Source organism: Balaenoptera physalus, assembly GCF_965194825.1.
Source record: "Balaenoptera physalus genome assembly, chromosome: 12".
Classification (NCBI taxonomy): domain Eukaryota; kingdom Metazoa; phylum Chordata; class Mammalia; order Artiodactyla; family Balaenopteridae; genus Balaenoptera; species Balaenoptera physalus.
Window position 1 is genome coordinate 18428071 of NC_138897.1, and position 18268 is coordinate 18446338.

Genomic DNA, 18268 nt, shown 5'->3' on the forward strand with positions numbered 1-18268 from the left:
AGAGAAACACACAGCAGATGAAGGAGCAAGGCAAAAACCCATCAGACCTAACAAATGAAGAGGAAATAGGCAGTCTACCCAAAAAAGATTTCAGAATAATGACAGTAAAGATGATCCAAAATCTTGGAAATAGAATGGAGAAAACACAAGAAACGTTTAACAAGGACCTGGAAGAACTAAAGAGCAAACAAACAGTGATGAACAACACAATAAATGAAATTAAAAATTATCTAGAAGGGATCAATAGCAGAATAACTGAGGCAGAAGAACACATAAGTGACCTGGAAGATAAAATAGTGGAAATAACTACTGCAGAGCAGAATAAAGAAAAAAGAATGAAAACAATTGAGGACAGTCTCAGAGACCTCTGGGACAACATTAAACACACCAATATTCAAATTATAGGGGTCCCAGAAGAAGAGGAAAAGAAAGGGACTGAGAAAATATTTGAAGAGATTATAGTTGAATACTTCCCTAATATGAGAAATGATATAGTCAATCAAGTCCAGGAAGCACAGAGAGTCCCATACAGGATAAATCAGAGGAGAAACACACCAAGACACATATTAATCAAACTATCAAAAATTAAATACAAAGAACAAATATTAAAAGCAGCAAGGGAAAAGCAACAAATAACACATAAGGAAATCCCCATAAGGTTAACACCTGATCTTTCAGCAGAAACTCTGCAAGCCAAAAGGGAGTGGCAGGACATATTTAAAGTGATGAAGGAGAAAAACCTACAACCAAGATTACTCTACCCAGCAAAGATCACATTCAGATTTGATGGAGAAATTAAAACCTTTACAGACAAGCAAAAGCTAAGAGAATTCAGCACCACCAAACCACCTCTACAACAAATGCTAAAGGAACTTCTCTCGGCTGGAAACACAAGAGAAGGAAAAGACCTACAATAGTAAACCCAAAACAATTAAGAAAATGGTAATAGGAACATACATATCAATAATTACCTTAAATGTAAATGGATTAAATGCTCCAACCAAAAGACATAGACTGGCTGAATGGATACAAAAACAAGACCCGTATATATGCTGTCTACAAGAGACCCACTTCAGACCCAGGGACACATACAGACTGAAAGTGAGGAGATGGAAAAAGATATTCCATGCAAATGGAAATCAAAAGAAAGCTGGAGTAGCAATTCCCATATCAGACAAAATAGACTTTAAAACAAAGACTATTAAAAGAGACAAAGAAGGACAGTACATAATTATCAAGGGATCAATCCAAGAAGAAGATATAACAATTGTAAATATTTATGCACCCAACATAGAAGCACCTCAATACATAAGGCAAAATGCTAACAGCCATAAAATGGGAAATCAACAGTAACACAATCATAGTAGGGGACTTTAACACCTCACTTTCACCAATGGACAGATCATCCAAAATGAAAATAAATAAGGAAACACAAGCTTTAAATGATACATTAAACAAGATGGACTTAATTGATATTTATAGGACATTCCACCCAAAAACAACAGAATACACATTTTTCTCAAGTGCTCATGGAACATTCTCCAGGATAGATCATATCTTGGGTCACAAATCAAGCGTTGGTAAATTTAAGAAAATTCAAATTGTATAAAGTATCTTTTCCGACCACAACGCTATGAGACTAGATATCAATTACAGGAAAACATCTGTAAGAAATACAAACACATGGAGGCTAAACAACACACTACTTAATAACCAAGAGATTACTGAAGAAATCAAAGAGGAAATCAAAAAATACCTAGAAACAAATGACAATGCAAACACGATGACCCAAAACCTATGGGATGCAGCAAAAGCAGTTCTAAGAGGGAAGTTTATAGCAATACAAACCTACCTTAAGAAACAAGAAACAGCTCAAATAAACAACCTAACCTTACACCTAAAGCCATTAGAGAAAGAAGAACAAAAAACCCCCAAAGTTAGCAGAAGGAAAGAAATCATAAAGATCAGATCAGAAATAAATGAAAAAGAAATGAAGGAAACAATAGCAAAGATCAATAAAACTGAAAGCTGGTTCTTTGAGAAGATAAACAAAATTGATAAACCATTAGCCAGACTCATCAAGAAAAAAAGGGAGAAGACTCAAATCAATAGAATTAGAAATGAAAAAGCAGAAGCAACAACTGACACTACAGAAATACAAAGGATCATGAGAGATTACTACAAGCAACTATATGCCAATAAAATGGACAACTTGGAAGAAATGGACAAATTCTTAGAAATGCACAACCTTCTGAGACTGAAACAGGAGGAAATAGAAAATATGAACAGACCAATCACAAGCACTGAAATTGAAACTGTGATTAAAAATCTTCCAACAAACAAAAGCTCAGGACCAGATGGCTTCACAGGCGAATTCTATCAAACATTTAGAGAAGAGCAAACACCTATCCTTCTCAAACTCTTCCAAAATATAGCAGAGGGAGGAACACTCCCAAACTCATTCTATGAGGCCACCATCACTCTGATACCAAAACCAGACAAAGATATCACAAAGAAAGAAAACTACAGGCCAATATCACTGATGAACATAGATGCAAAAATCCTCAACAAAATACTAGCAAACAGAATCCAACAGCACATTAAAAGGATCATACACTACGATCAAGTGGGGTTTATCCCAGGAATGCAAGGCTTCTTCAATATACGCAAATCAATCAATGTGATACACCATATTAACAAATTGAAGGAGAAAAACCGTATGATCATCTCAATAGATGCAGAGAAAGCTTTCGAACAAATTCAACACCCATTTATGATAAAAACTCTCCAGAAACGAGGCATAGAGGGAACTTTCCTCAACATAATAAAGGCCATATATGACAAACCCACAGCCAACATTGTCCTCAATGGTGAAAAACTGAAACCATTTCCACTAAGATCAGGAACAAGACAAGGTTGCCCACTCTCACCACTATTATTCAACATAGTTTTGGAAGTGTTAGCCACAGCAATCAGAGAAGAAAAGAAATAAAAGGAATCCAAATCGGAAAAGAAGAAGTAAAGCTGCCACTGTTTGCAGATGACATGATACTATACATAGAGAATCCTAAAGATGCTACCAGGAAACTACTAGAGCTAATCAATGAATTTGGTAAAATAGCAGGATACAAAATTAATGCACAGAAATCTCTTGCATTCCTATACACTAATGACGAAAAATCTGAAAGTGAAATTAAGAAAACACTCCCATTTACCATTGCAATGAAAAGAATAAAATATCTAGGAATAAACCTACCTAAGGAGACAAAAGACCTGTATGCAGAAAATTATAAGACAGTGATGAAAGAAATTAAAGATGATAAAATAGATGGAGAGATGTACCATGTTCTTGGATTGGAGGAATCAACATTGTGAAAATGACTCTACTACCCAAAGCAATCTACAGATTCAATGCAATCCCTCTCAAACTACCACTGGCATTTTTCACAGAACTACAAGAAAAAATTTCTCAATTTGTATGGAAACACAAAAGACCCCGAATAGCCAAAGCAATCTTGAGAAAGAAAAATGGAGCTGGAGGAATCAGGCTCCCTGACTTCAGACTATACTACAAAGTTACAGTAATCAAGACAGTATGGTACTGGCACAGAAACAGAAATATAGATCAGTGGAACACTATAGAAAGCCCAGAGATAAACCCACCCACATATGGTCACCTTATCTTTGATAAAGGAGGCAAGGATCTACAGTGGAGAAAAGACAGCCTCTTCAATAAGTGGTGCTGGGAAAACTGGACAGCTACATGTAAAAGTATGAAATTAGAACACTCCCTAACACCATACACAAAAATAAACTCAAAATGGATTAAAGACCCAAATGTAAGGCCAGACACCATGAAACTCTTAGAGGAAAACACTGGCAGAACACTCTATGACATAAATCACAGCAAGATCCTTTTTGACCCACCTCCTAGAGAAATGGAAATAAAAACAAAAATAAACAAATGGGATCTAATGAAACTTAAAAGCTTTTGCACAGCAAAGGAAACCATAAACAAGACGAAAAGACAACCCTCAGAATGGGAGAAAATATTTGCAAATGAAGCAACTGACAAAGGATTAATCTCCAAAATTTACAAGCAGCTCATGCAGCTCAATATCAAAGAAACAAACAACCCAATCCAAAAATGGGCAGAAGACCTCAACAGACATTTCTCCAAAGAAGATAGACAGACTGCCAACAGACACATGAAAGAATGTTCAACATCATTAATCATTAGAGAAATGCAAATCAAAACTACAATGAGATATCATCTCACACCGCTTAGAATGGCCATCATCAAAAAATTTACAAACAATAAATGCTGGAGAGGGTGTGGAGAAAAGGGAACCCTCTTGCACTGTTGGTGGGAATGTAAATTGATACAGCCACTATGGAGAAAAGTATGGACGTTCCTTAAAAAACTAAAAATAGAACTACCATATGACCCAGCAATCCCACTACTGGGCATATACCCTGAGAAAACCATAATTCAAAAAGAGTCATGTACCACAATGTTCATTGCAGCTCTATTTACAACAGCCAGGACATGGAAGCAACCTACATGTCCATCAACAGATGAATGGATAAAGAAGATGTGGCACATATATACAATGGAATTATTACTCAGCCATAAAAAGGAACGAAACTGAGTTATTTGTAGTGAGGTGGATGGACCTAGAGACTGTCATACAGAGTGAAGTAAGTCAGAAAGAGAAAAACAAATACCGTATGCTAACACATATATATGGAATGTAAAAAAAAAAAAAAAAAAAAATTGGTCATGAAGAACCTAGGGGCAAGATGGGAATAAAGATGCAGACCTACTAGAGAATGGACTTGAGGATACTGGGAGGGGGAAGGGTAAGCTGGGACAAAGTGAGAGAGTGGCATGGACATATATACACTACCAAACGTAAAATAGATAGCTAGGGGGAAGCAGCCGCATAGCACAGGGAGATCAGCTCGGTGCTTTGTGACCACTTAGGGGGGTGGGATAGGGAGGGTGGGAGGGAGGGAGATGCAAGAGGGAAGAGGTATGGGGACATATGTATAACTGATTCACTTTGTTATCAAGCAGAAACTAACACACCATTGTAAAGCAATTATACTCCAATAAAGATGTTAAAAAAAAAAAGAATTAAAAATAAAAGAAAACATCACTTTGGCAAAGAAGCCTCAATGGAAAGAAACACAAGAATGAATGAATACAACTGATAATGCCTAAGAGAAGCAGAAGGTGGAAAGAAAGAAAATGTTAAGAATCAAGAAGAAATGAAACTTCTTTTCCTTTGTGGGAGGCAAGCTTTTGGTGGGCACACCTAAAAAGAGATTTGGGGTGAGCAGGAAATTGTTTACACAAAGGGGGAACTGAGCAAATAAATACAATGAAAATACTGGGAGAGGTTCTCACAGGTGAAGAAGAGAGTTACAACGAGCCAGAAGGGGAGGCTACAGCCACCACTGTGGTGTTTGGTTGGAATTGGAGGTAATGGTGTTAACCCAAGGTATGTAATATATTTAGGAAGATAGAGAGATACTTAAAGACGTACACGTTTGTGTAAGTGTGTATTCATGTAAACATACATAATACTACCTAGCTCTGTCTACTGAAAGGGCCCGGATGCAACGTCATCCCAGGAGCAATGAGTGTACACAGCATCCAGATTCAGTTTCTAATTATTATCCTCCATCAAAGGGAATCACTGGTCACAAAGGCATTTAATAAACGTTTATTCTCCTCCTACAGAGACATTCACTCCTTTGTTTTCTTAAGGCCGGGCAGCTTAGCTAAGTCTCGTTAATTGTATTTATTAACAGTTAGACAACAATCAGTGTAATATAAAATTTTTGTCTTAATAACCATTTAGAAGAACCCAAAACTGAACTCATATATACTTCAAAGTATATAATAAATATACAATTAACATATTCATATTTTCTTTTAAAATATTCATTAAACTTTTGGAGCAGAATGTTAAGCAAGTTTAATTGATACTTCAAAGTTCAGGCATATCATAAGAATTTTTCTAAGGCTGAAAACAGTTCACCAGACAAGGCCTGGTACCCTGTACATAACGTCATTTGGCTTGTCTCTGTCTATACCATACAAGTGCCCTTTTCACAGTGAATCATAAAGTCAGTTCAATCAGTACAACTTTTTTTTTAACAGAGTGAATTCTGCAAGCAAAAAACACAGAGTATGTTCTCAGCAGGTTATATTTGACTTGTAAATTCCATTCTCTTGCCTAGTTACACAGAATACAAAGTTACTGACCTTTGCAAATACAGTCCATTCATTTTTTCAGGGTTTTGACTAATTAGACGACAGAGAGAGATATGGAAGGTAAAAGATAAATCATCCTGGTCAATTTTCAATTTCTTCAACCTCATCATTTTTCAATATAAATAGGGTGATTCTGATTGATACAACAATGCCCAAGATGTAACGGGGCCCAATAAAAAATTACACACAGTAGGCCTAAAAAATGAATTCCATGGCTGCAAGGGCTTTCTAGCTTTACTAATAAAATCCCATTGGCCCAAGGCGTCCACCAAGATCTCCTCACCAAGAACCAGTGTCTGGCAAATGCTTTGTGGGAAAACTTGTCAAAAAGATCACCTGATATGCCCAGACATTCTTCTTGACATATTCATTTATGCATTCCTCAAATGCCATGACATGCCAGCTATGATCTCCTAGTTATTTATATCTTACAAGTCCTCTAACTCTTAATCCAGTATACTACTTATTCTGAGTTTAATGAGGGATTAAAAGAAAAGAAGAAGATGACTCTACCTCCAAGGGATTATAACCACTTCCTTTTTTTAAAACAGATATCACAGCCTACTCTTCTCTTCTTCCACTGAAAATAATTTGTTATATTCACCTCCCTCTTTTCATCACTACAGATTATAAGGAAACAATTTCTAACAAGGGTGAACTTTCCAACTCTATTCTCAACACCATGTCCTCTTCCATGGCCCCACCAATCACTCCCTCCACCAACAAAAGTGTTCAGTGAGCTCCCAAAGCATAAACTCTGCTCTTAACCCTGCAGCCACTGAAGCTACTAATCTTTTATTTCTCCAAAAGCAAACTTCTTCCACACACTGTGCCTCCACTTCACCTCATGCTCATTCCTAGCTCGCTGTATCCTGACTTCTGACCCAACTAATTCTACCAAAACAGCTCTTAATGATGACCAATGACTTTACTAATTACTAACTCCATACGCTCTTTTTTATTCCCCAAGTCTTGATGTTATTTCATTGCTCTAATCGACTGTCAACCTTTACTTCCTTTACAAAGATTTGTTTTCAATTATACGTGTAAGCTAGGCCACTGGAGGTTACTTGTCCAAGGTCACCAACAGGCAGGAAGTTACAGAGATGCAATTGGAACACAGATACGCCTGTGACTAGAACTTGGGCTCTAAACCACTCCTTTGAACTGCTTTTCAAAAATGAAGCAAAGGCCATTCCATGGGGGAACTGTACCCACAACCTTGATATTAATAATGCCATCTTCCGATGCAGGGGTCAGCAAACTATGACCCAGGGGCCAAATCCAGCCCATTGCCTGTTTTCGTAAATAAAGTTTTATTGGGAGCCAGTCCATTTACATAGTGTCTATAACTGCTTTAATGCCACTGTAATGGCAGAGTTGAATCATTGTGACAGAAGCAATACGGTCTACAAAGCTTAATTTTTTTACTATCTAACCCTTTACAGAAAAAACTCTGCCAATCTCTGTTCTAACCAAATGTCCTTTAGGTTCATCATTTGCAAATCTGAGGATAACTAAGTCATCTATTTGTAATGAGAATTAAGGAAAACGGCATATCTGGAATAATCTAATGATAGTAGGCACCCCAAAATGTCAGCTGCAGTCTAATTCAGGCACTCCATTACAGTGTTCATTTAGGAAATAAAATCCCATCCCTACTCTACCCCAGCATCGTATCATTCCTTTCTTGGAGGTTGTTTGCTCCCGCCACATGTACCCCATCTCTCAACACTACACAGAAGAGGCAAATGTCTCCTGTTACAATCAACTTCAAAGCCTATGCTACGAGTTGTTTATTTCTGTTAACATCTCCACCATTCTCCCTTTACCCAGGCTTGGATCTTGGAAATCAACCTGTATGTCTCAAATCTTCTCTTGCTCATTTGTGAAGTCCTATTTATTCAACCTACACAACAGCTTACAAGTTATCCCTCGTCTACGTTTCCACTGCCTAATCCTTTCCAGTTTCCACACCTCTCACTATATCATCCCAGGAGCCTCACAATTCATTTCCCAAGTCAACATTTATAAAGTGGTCTGCATATAAGTGTCAGACATGGCAAAATCATTCTTAAACAAACAAATATCTCCTTTTAAGACTACCCAATATCATGTCATTACTCATTGAGTTAAGTCCTCAGCTTTGCACCCGAGTTGATTCCACATGACTCCAATCTACACTTGCAAACTAACTTCACACTACATTTCCTGGGTACTTGCTATGCTCCACATACTATGTTAAGCACTGGAAATAAAAGGGGGAGAAACTCAACTCCTGTCCTCAAGAAGCTCAACAAACAAAAAAATACCACACACAAAGTGAAGTGTTTTAGGAAAGGTCTGAACAGAAAGGTGTGAGCCCAGAGAGAATGCAAGAACTATTTCTGCCACAGTGGGCAGAAGGGATGAGGGTTGAGGCTGGCTTCACCATTCTCAAAGACGAGAGACGTTAAAGAAGAAAACTGGGAAGGGGAAAAGAAAGACACAAAAATAGGATGTAGGATCTTTACCATTCCTCAACTTTTTTTCTCCAAAGCAGTGCTTTTAATCCAGAGGCAATTTTGCCCCCCATGTCTAAAAACCTTTTTGACTGTCATGCTTAGGGGAGAGGGGGTGCTATTTGCATGCAGTGGGTAGAGGAAAAATGCTTCTCTGACATGCTACGATACAAAGGACAGTCCCCCGCAGCAAAAAATTATCCAGCCCAAAAGGTCAATAGTGCTGGGGTTGAGCAACCTTGGCTTAGAGCCACAAGAAACAGGAGTAAAGGAGGGGGTGGAAGTTGAGATAATTTCAGGATGTTTGAAAATACAGAGATGGCAAGGAAGGAGAATGAGTTACACTGGGACCAACTTGTCCACCAAAACCAAACGGGGAGAATGCAAAACTGAACAGAGGGCAAAGTACCTAATAAACATCTAGAGTCTCATGAATAGGGAGAGATTTGACTGTCAAGTCAAAACAATCAACTGTGAGGGGAAAGAAGAAGAGGTGGGCAAAGAGGCTGAAGCAGAGGCTATCAGCACTTTCTGTTACACATGATCCAATTCAACAAATATTTATTGCGCAGCTGCTATGAGATGTCATGGGGAAAACACAGAGATGAGATAAATAAGTCATAATCCCTGTCTGCAAGAAGACTGGATTTCATAGAGTCACAGATGTATAAAACAAACTTACAGTTACCAAGGAGGAAAGGGCGGGGGGGATAAATTGGGAGATTGGGATTGACATATATACACTACTATATATAAAATAGATAACTAATAAGAACCTACTGTATAGCACAGGGAACTCTACTCAATACTCTGTAATGACCTATGTGGGAAAAGAATCTAAAAAGGAGTGTATATATGTATAAATGATTCACTTTGCTGTACACCTGAAACTAACACAACATTGTAAATCAACTATACTCCAATAAAAATTAATTTAAAAAAAAAGAAGACTGGATTTCAGTAGGGAGAATTAGGTAAGTATATATGTTATTATAATACAAGGAGAAATATAAGATACATGTCATAAGTGGAATACACAGGGTTTTGAGTACACACACCTTCCAAAGATTCGATGCAATAATAAAGGATAATTCTACTTAACACCTTCTTGCTCTTCCAGTGAAAGAAAAAAAAAAAAAAAAACACAGGACAGTAAATTATCTTTGCTTGTAAAGCTGTATATGTCTGGCATAATTAACCTAATTAACAATGTAAAATATTTGTTACTTCCAAATAGCCCAGTTGCTAACACTACTCTAACAAGGGAAAACCAGGATACTTTATATAGAGTATTCCCATAGAGGTTTCACTTTCTGTTGAGAGACCCATGAAAAGAAATCAGATCCAATACCCTAGAGTAAGTCCTGTACCACTGAGAGGCTCTTGGTTATGTTTTGGTTACTTTTTTTTTAACTTTGGGAGGGCTTCATTTCTCTTGAGGTTAGAAAGCCATCCAGAGGATGGCTCTTTAAATATTCCCCTCAGAAGAAGACTCTAAGTCAACATGAGAAAATAGTTAGAGAAATCCCTAATGGTCCAGCCAACATACATTTTTCATAAAGTGATTATCCTCCTGCAGCCTCAGCTTCCTAAGCCTTTTCCCCCTTCTATAATTGTTTTCCTTGTAGGCCAGGCAACAATTACCACTGCTACAAGACTGAGGAGGTTCACGAGCAATATATTTTACAATACATAAGTGTACTGTCTCTGATATCTGGTGCTTTTATCACTAATTGCACTATAAAATGTGCTATTAAAACAGGGACAAACAAGATTGTAAAAATCACATAATGGACCATGGCCACTTACAAAAGCCATTCGTAAATGTTACTGTACCACTTATTTTTCTTTAATTTTCTAGTTATATAATTATTTTTCCAAATTTTTACTTCTAGGGGACACCAACAAGAAAAAGAATAAATTTGGGAATTACAAAACATACATGCTTGCCCTTGAATGTATTGTTTTATAAGTTTGTTCAATATTAAAATTATATAGAACATCAGACAATGTGCTATGAACACTGAATTCCTAGGGAACATCCACATGACCTCTTCAAAGAAATTATAGGCATGGCAAATGCATTTAAGCCTGATTTCTATTCAACTTTAGAGCATGGAACAGAAAGCATGAAAAAAATCACAGAAGGATTTCACAATTCTAATCTACGAAACATACAATATAACAAAGCCAATAAAACATTAATATTTTGGGGAAAGACAGAATGATCAAATATTACTGCCAATCACTGGAGGATATGGGTCAGTGGAGCTGCCTGTAGTATTTCCTACATCATTAGCACTTGCTGATTCGTGGGCAAATTTTCAAGTTCGTAGATGACCCTTTCAACTTCTTTGGTATTTATTCCACGTCTCATCATTTAAAAAATAGGAATCAGGAATAAGAGGGAATGAAAATAAAGGTATTTGGTTACCCATTCATAATTCTAATGAATTCTAAGATGGAAGTAGGAATTTTGAGTAGTGATTCAGATAAAATACTGGGATCATCTCTAGGATGCATTTATCCATTACCAGAGACAAACTAGTTCTAATAATACCACAGAACACAAATACCACAAACAAAATAGTGACTAGTCTCTACAAAACTAAACACAAGTAGCCAATTAATGAACTGGGGTTGACTGTTCTTCTTTTAGTAGGAAAATCTTCTGTTAACTGAAGAAGTAACTGATGCATTGATTTTAAGTGTCAGTAAGGAAAGTGTGATTGAGCTTTGGTCTTGCAGAAAAATGCCAGCACTTGTGCAACCTCACCATACTTACTCTCATATATTTTCTTAAATCTTTAAATGGCCTAACCTTAATAAAATCAGAACCTACTTTTAAAATAAAAGATAAGCCACAATTAGAAACATCCGAATTATGCATAAATTGTTACTTTTTTCTCCTGAAGATATTAGCTCATGCTCAACCTTTCTACAGGAAGACCGTCAGAAAGTCCGAAAGACAGATTATACATAAAACGTTTGCTCTAATTTCAGAAACTGAAGTCACTTAAGTCTGTTGGAATCATTTTAAAATAGTTTGAATGGTAAGAACAAGTCACTTTTTCAGACTGCCAAATACGTGAAATACTTAAAAACTGTGTTGGAAAACCTAAATAAAAATCAGAAGCTTATTTTTCACCCGTGTCATCTCCCAAAAATGATTCCCTAAGACGTGCCAAAGTTGCATTATTAAATGAAGTTGAATGGGGACACATGAGCCCACATACAAAACTTACTTTGTCAGATGCCTCAGAAGCCAAGAGGTTAGTTGCAAGAGTTTGTAGCTTATGATGGGCCATGTTTTTAAGAGCAGCAAGACTGCGTCGTGTCATAGCTTGTTTTAAGTTGACTGCTGGGTGACTAAGTGAGTCAACGGCAGCAGGAGCTGCTTCATCACAAGCATTCAGTATCTCTACCGCTGTGATCCCCATCACACACCGGTCCAGTGCGCCTGGAAGACATATATATTCATAATCATTACACAACTCTGGAAGACTCTAAGTCATTTTTTAGGAAAGGAAAATGCATGGACATTTTTTAATGTAGGAATATGTTTTATCAGTGCTTCCCAGAAACATTTTCTTGTATTTCCTTCCTCTAATGATCTGCCATGTAGCATTACCTTAATCATTTCCTTTTCCGTAAGGCCCTACCACAACTTCCCAATAAACTCAAGTTCAGAGCCAAGATTTCAACAATTTCCTCCAGGCTTTTCTACTTTCTTTCCACTTCCAAGATGGTCTCCTTGATCACGCCACACCATTAGTCTATTACAAACAGCAATTTCTATAATTTTACCTTCCTCTAAAACTATATGTCAATCTTATAGAATCAATTCAACACTAGTTGAATTCAACTCTCCACCTACTCTGCACCTTACAATGAAGATGGACATGAATGATGAACATGCTGAAAGATCCACTTGAATTTCCTGACCACTGATCTCAGTGGGCCCTTAATAGTGACCACATTTCCACAGACCTTTCGTTTTCCTACTCTCCTAGTTCATTATTCCATACTTTCTTTCTCTTCCAATCCCACCATTCCATTTCCTGCCCTCATCTGGATGAAAAGTTTTGTTTCCTATTTCATAGAGAAAGAAGCAATTAAAAAAGAAGTTCCACAAACTCCCACTACCACATCTCCAGTCGCATTACTCAATAATTATGAATGAACTATCCAGGCTCCTACCTAACACACCTGTGGCTTACATCCCATCCCTCTCTTGTCTGCCCAAGGACACCATGTCAACAATTCTCCTCTTTCTCTTCATCAGTTTTCCCTACCTACCAGATCATTCCCATCAGCTTATAAACATGCAATTATTTCACCTGTTTAAAACACACACACACACACACACACACACATACACATACACACACACAGTTAACCCAGGTGGGTTAACTAGGTATGTATCCCACTTTTCATAATCATACTCTAAAGAGCTGCCTATTTTTGCCACCTCCAAATTTTTCTCCTCCCATCTTCCTTTGAACTTACTCAAATCAGATTTTACACCAAATGTGCAGAGAACCTACTCTCCACGTTGCTAAATCTAATAGCCAGTTCTCAGTCTTCATTTTACTATCATTTACTGTCGGCAGCTCTCGATCTTCCTCTCCACTCCTTGAAACACATTTTGTCACTTGGCTTCCAGGCAACCATACCCTTTATTTTCTTCTTTTTCCTGGCAGGTCCATTTTAGTCTCCTTTGCTGGTTTTTTACATCACAGAAGCACATCTAAACCCTGGAGTGCCCCAACCATTATCAACCTACATTCCCTTGGTGATATATCCAGTGTCATGACTTTACATATCTTCTATATGCTAAGATTTCCCACATTTGTACCACCCACTCTGACTTCCCTCCCTTGAACTACAGACTCATATATACAGTTGACCCTCATATGTACAGTTGACTCATATATACAGTTGACCCTTGAATAACACAAGGATTAGGGGCACTAACCTTCCATGCTGTTGAAAATACACATGTAACTATATAGTCAGCTTGCCATATCCACAGTTATACCTGCAGATTCAACCAACTGCAGATCATGTAGTATTGTGGTATTTACTATTGAAAAAAATACCCAGGCAGTTCAAACCTGTGTTGCTGAAGCATCAACTGTACAATTTACAAATCAACATCTCTACTTGAATATCTAATATTCAACTCCACTTAATATATCAAAAATCGAATTCCTGATATTCCCAAAATCTACTCCTCCCTCTGGCTTCTCAATATCTTAAAATGAATTGCATCCTTCAAGTTTCTCATGATTGAAACCTTGGAGTCATCTTTGGCCCATCTCATTCTTTTATGCTCCTCATCCAACTATCAGCAAATCCTGTTGGTCCTACATTCAAAATATACTCAGACTTCAACCACTTTTCACTAGCTCCACTGCCATCACTCTAGTCTAATAATCCACCATTGTTTATTGCCTAGGGACAACAGCATACAACCTAATCTCCCTGCTTCCACCCTAGAACCACCTTTAGGCTATTCTGGAGAAAAGCAGGAAAATATAATCTATAATGAGGGGAAAAATAAAATCAATAAAAACCACTGAAACAGATTTTTTTTTTAATTAGCAGACAAAACCATTAAAAGTTATTATAATTGTACTCCAGATGTTCAAAAAGTTTGAATATAGAGACATGGACTATATCCAAAATCAAACCTGTAGTTTTCAAAGATGAAAACTACAATGTCTGAGATGAAAAATACACTCAATGGGAACAAAAGCATATTAGACATTGTAGAAGAAAAGCTCAGTAAACTTGAAAACATAGACTGGAAATTATAAAATGAGACACAGAAAAAATAACATTAAAAATGAAAAAATAATCCTAGAGTTGTGGGCAATTTCAAGTAGCCTAATAGGCATATAACTGGAGTCTCCAAAGAGAGAAAAGAGGGGGGATATCAAACATCAAAAACATATTTGAATAAATAATGGCCAAAAGCTTCCAAATTTGTTGAGAACTATACACCCACAGATCCAAGAAGTACAACAAACCTTAAGCACAAGAAATATGCAGAAAACTATAACTAAACGGCTCAAAACTAATAATAAAGAGAAAAACTTTTAAAAGTCAGAAAAAAACAGACACAGCATATATAGAGGAACAAAGATAAGGATGACAGCAGATTTTTTTACTGGAAATAATACAAGCAAGAAGATAGTGGAATATCGAAAGGAAAAAACAAAAAACTGTCCACCTAGAATTCTATACTCAGAAAAAAAAATCTTCAAAATGATGGTGAAATAAAAACGTTTTTCAGATATACAGAAGCTGAAAGAATCACCCATAGACATGCACTACAAGAAATATTAAATATTAGGCAAAAGGGAAACCATTCCAGATGGAAATCTGGATCTACACAAAGCAATGAAGAGCAACAGAAATGGTAACTAAAGGGGAAAATATGTAAAATTTTGTTTCTATATTCAAATTTCTTTAAAAGATAATATACTGTTTAAACAAATAAGCAAATAGAAAGAAATAATGTTCCAAATGAATGAAAACCATGAGCAACAATATGGGTGGTACAAAAGACAAGAAGTGGTAGACAGTGACCCAATTATTCTTGATTAGAACTATTCTTCACACAGAGTAACATGTCTGTGTAAAAGAACAGTAAGAGATAAGACAAAGGTAGGAGTGTACCACACTGTGGAGGGCCTTTTCTTAAAGGCTACATGAACTAAAATTACTTATGTTTTTTTCATTAAGGCAGTGGCATGAACCAAGTGTGGTTATTATTGTTTTACTTCCTATGATTAATTTGCCAAGAGAGTACAGGATGGATTAGAAGGTAGAAATAGAGGGCAGAGAAACCAATAAAGATAGCCTAGGTGTGAAAAAATATAGCCCGATATAAGAATAGTACACTGGAAAGAAAAAAGGGAGGGGAGGAGTACCTAATGGGAAGGAATTAGTAATTAACTGCACAGAGGACTTATGAGGAGGAAAGTAGAAAAGACAGTCATATTTCCACTCTAACAACCTCTTCCTTCAAAATTTCAAAGTGAATCCAAAGGGAAAAAAGAAACTTTGATTATACTTAGTTTTACTGAGATTTCAGAAAAGTACCAATTTTTTCTTAACCATTTCATCCTTTGTGTCTTTGCCTATCCTATCTTATGGTATTTTTGTAATAGAATGAAAGACAAAAACGTAGAAGATATAGAAAAGTTGATGATGTAATGCCATATGCTGTGAAACAGAAACACAAAATCAAATCTCTACTCTATTAAACCCTGCAGGCAAAAGGTCAAATATGTGAAGAAAATGCTTGCTACTAAACCCTTTACTAATAAAAAAAGACTGGACTGAAGTACCACCTCCTGATTCTCTTTGGTTATTTTAGTAACAAGACAAAACCATCAATATAAATAAATCAAAATTAATTTTTTTTGATATCCATGCTTTATATATGTTGCTTTATACATGTTGTGCCAGTAGACAAATATACATTAGTTCATATTCTCTGTTATATTTTATTGGATAACTAAGTTTTAATAAATGATTCAAACATGTATTTCATGAAGTTATTGCAAAAACAGTAATATTTCAGAAAACTTGGAGGGACAAAAAATAAATGAAAAGAAAAAAGATAACAGAACAAAGTAAATCGGTAAGACTTCATACACTAATTTCTAATAATATTTGGCGATCACTACTGGTGTTTGCATTTGTACAAGAACACCTAATAACTATCCCTCTAGGAATAGGTATATGATGAATCACTTTTATTATGTAGCAAAGATGATAAAAATGTGCAGATAAGAATGGTGTTAAGGCTTGGAAATAGTCATATAAGAAGAACGTCTTGTAGCACCAGTCATTACTTTAAAGCATGCCACTGTTTCCCAAATAGACAGGATTTTGACCTTGTCATAGGCCTGTGAGAACACCACTGCATGCTTACTGGGAACATCAAATGTGAAGAATGGAGAGTTGATCCCTACAGAACGTAACTCCATGGAGAAGCAACTACTATCTAGGTCAGTTGACCCACCTTTAATAAGTTCCTAAATAGGAGTCAAGAGGTCCAGCCAGCCAAATCTTGTTGCTAGTTGTTTGACTAATTTTCTAACTACCCAGAGACGTGAAAGAATAAAAATTTCCACGGCCTCTACAACACTATTTAGCGCTATTGCGTATAATTAAGATGATACAGTAAAAGAATAAAAGACTCTGGACCTTTACCTCTGTAATTAAGTTTTATATTACTAGCTTCAACTTCATGTTAGGAAATAAACACTGAAAATAAAAACTACCCATTTGAAGGGAAAAACAACTAAAAGAAAATGCTGCATAAAAGCATAAAGTCAAGACATTTTTAAGTGTTTTTAAGCTAGAAATATCAGTATAATTCAAAATGGCAAACAGAAAACTGCACAAAATGCATGTGTAATTTTAATGTAATATGGCTTCACTTGTAAAAATACATTCCCAAAACACTAAATAGAGGGGTAAAGTATCTTCTCAGAGCTTAAATACATTTCATACATCAAACCTTGGCCAAATCTGATTTATTTCGCTTCATTTTTTATTTATTTAATAAATAAATAAATTTAATAAATAAATAATGTCAATACCTTCAGGATGTGCCTTACTGGCTCCTCAGGGACCTTTATATCACTAGCTAAAGCCTGAACAGCAAGAAGGAAAAAGAGTGTACACCTCCTATTATGGTTGAAGTCCAAAATTTATTCTGCTTCTCTATCTTTATCTTGATTTAAGAATGCCATTACTGACTGATCATTTTCCAAAATCCTCCTGAAGGTCAGAAGATAATTGTTAAATTGCAATATTATGTATTGGGCTTAATTATACTAAACTGGTTATAAAAATAACATCCTCCAGTACACATACAGTCAGGAGCTATTTGTCATTTCCTACCAGGGAAACTACTGAAAAAGTAACTTTGTCTTCCAGTAAGGTCTCATTTGTAAAGAATTTCATATTCTTTGTAGATGTATTTAAAGTATCTGAAGTAGTCAAGTATCACATATTTAAACATCTAAGAAATTCAGGAAAATGATACTCTTCCTTTATCATATTAATTTAATGTTTAAGTCCTACACATGTTTACCATACTCTTGTATTTATAATATATCAATTGTTAATTTAATATGTATAGTATTTTAAAATAGTGTTTTATAACTATCATCACTATAACTGACTTTCTTTAATACTCAGTCTCATAGAAAATATTTCTTTGTAGGTAAGGTCATATCCCCAAGCTCAATAAAGTAACAAGTTAAGCATATTTGTTAAATAACAATAATAGGAAATATACACATATGCAAGTATACACACAAACTTAAAGTATGCAAACATACATGGATACACATTTACATTACATCTACTATACACAAGGTAAATATTCTCTCATTTTATTCTCCCAGAAACACTATAAAATGGGAACTATTATTATCTTTATTTTACAGAT

The 18268-nt window shown here is 36.0% G+C and overlaps 1 protein-coding gene across 6 annotated transcripts in view; it reads right to left on the minus strand.

Moving 5' to 3' along the window:
- The window catches only part of WDR7 (WD repeat domain 7), a 366979-nt gene that overhangs the window by 282240 nt on the left and 66471 nt on the right, over nucleotides 1-18268 (minus strand). For all 6 annotated transcript variants that reach the window (XM_082416400.1, XM_082416401.1, XM_082416402.1 and 3 more), the window contains one exon: nucleotides 12033-12247. In XM_082416400.1, coding sequence (XP_082272526.1) covers nucleotides 12033-12247 — 215 coding nt within the window. The remainder of the gene's footprint in view (nucleotides 1-12032; nucleotides 12248-18268) is intronic.